Genomic DNA, 1,579 nt, shown 5'->3' on the forward strand with positions numbered 1-1,579 from the left:
CTGCTAGCACATATCTGACAAGCTCTGCTAGCACATATCTGACAAGCTCTGCTGTCACATATCTGACAAGCTCTGCTAGCACATATCTGACAAGCTCTGCTAGCACATATCTGACAAGCTCTGCTAGCACATATCTGACAAGCTCTGCTATCACATATCTGACAAGCTCTGCTATCACATATCTGACAAGCTCTGCTAGCACATATCTGACAAGCTCTGCTAGTGCATATCTGACAAGCTCTGCTATCACATATCTGACAAGCTCTACAAGCATATATCTGACAAGCTCTGCTAGTGCATATCTGACAAGCTCTGCTATCACATATCTGACAAGTTCTGCGAGCACATATCTGACAAGCTCTGCAAGCAGATATCTGACATGCTCTCCGCTAGTGCATATCTGACAAGCTCTGCTATTGCATATCTGACTAGCTCTGCTAGCACATATCTGACAATATCTGACAAGCTCTGCTAGTGCATATCTGACAAGCTCTGCTATCACATATCTGACAAGTTCTGCGAGCACATATCTGACAAGCTCTGCAAGCAGATATCTGACACGCTCTCCGCTAGTGCATATCTGACAAGCTCTGCTATTGCATATCTGACAGGCTCTGCTAGCACATATCTGACAAGCTCTGCTAGCACATATCTGACAAGCTCTGCTATCACATATCTGACAAGTTCTGCGAGCACATATCTGACAAGCTCTGCTAGCACATATCTGACAAGCTCTGCTAGTGCATATCTGACAAGCTCTGCTAGCACATATCTGACAAGCTCTGCTGTCACATATCTGACAAGCTCTGCTAGCACATATCTGACAAGCTCTGCTAGCACATATCTGACAAGCTCTGCTAGCACATATCTGACAAGCTCTGCTATCACATATCTGACAAGCTCTGCTATCACATATCTGACAAGCTCTGCTAGCACATATCTGACAAGCTCTGCTAGTGCATATCTGACAAGCTCTGCTAGCACATATCTGACAAGCTCTGCAAGCATATATCTGACAAGCTCTGCTAGTGCATATCTGACAAGCTCTGCTATCACATATCTGACAAGTTCTGCGAGCACATATCTGACAAGCTCTGCAAGCAGATATCTGACACGCTCTCCGCTAGTGCATATCTGACAAGCTCTGCTATTGCATATCTGACAAGCTCTGCTAGCACATATCTGACAATATCTGACAAGCTCTGCTAGTGCATATCTGACAAGCTCTGCTATCACATATCTGACAAGTTCTGCGAGCACATATCTGACAAGCTCTGCAAGCAGATATCTGACACGCTCTCCGCTAGTGCATATCTGACAAGCTCTGCTATTGCATATCTGACAAGCTCTGCTAGCACATATCTGACAAGCTCTGCGAGCACATATCTGACAAGCTCTGCTAGCACATATCTGACAAGCTCTGCTAGTGCATATCTGACAAGCTCTGCTAGCACATATCTGACAAGCTCTGCTAGTGCATATCTGACAAGCTCTGCTAGCACATATCTGACAAGCTCTGCTAGTCACATATCTGACAAGCTCTGCTAGCACATATCTGACAAGCTCTGCTAGGCATATC

The 1,579-nt window shown here is 45.2% G+C and overlaps 1 protein-coding gene across 1 annotated transcript; it reads right to left on the reverse strand.

Moving 5' to 3' along the window:
• Window positions 1–254: 254 nt before the first annotated feature.
• Window positions 255–1,108, reverse strand: LOTGIDRAFT_60942 (hypothetical protein; the record flags this gene model as incomplete). The annotated part of the gene is made up of 2 exons (XM_009067471.1): window positions 255–382; window positions 610–1,108. Coding segments are annotated over 2 exons (627 nt in total), but the record flags the coding sequence as incomplete, so codon positions are not given.
• Window positions 1,109–1,579: the final 471 nt, after the last annotated feature.

This window comes from Lottia gigantea (assembly GCF_000327385.1).
Source record: "Lottia gigantea unplaced genomic scaffold LOTGIsca_8202, whole genome shotgun sequence".
Taxonomy (NCBI): Eukaryota; Metazoa; Mollusca; class Gastropoda; family Lottiidae; genus Lottia; species Lottia gigantea.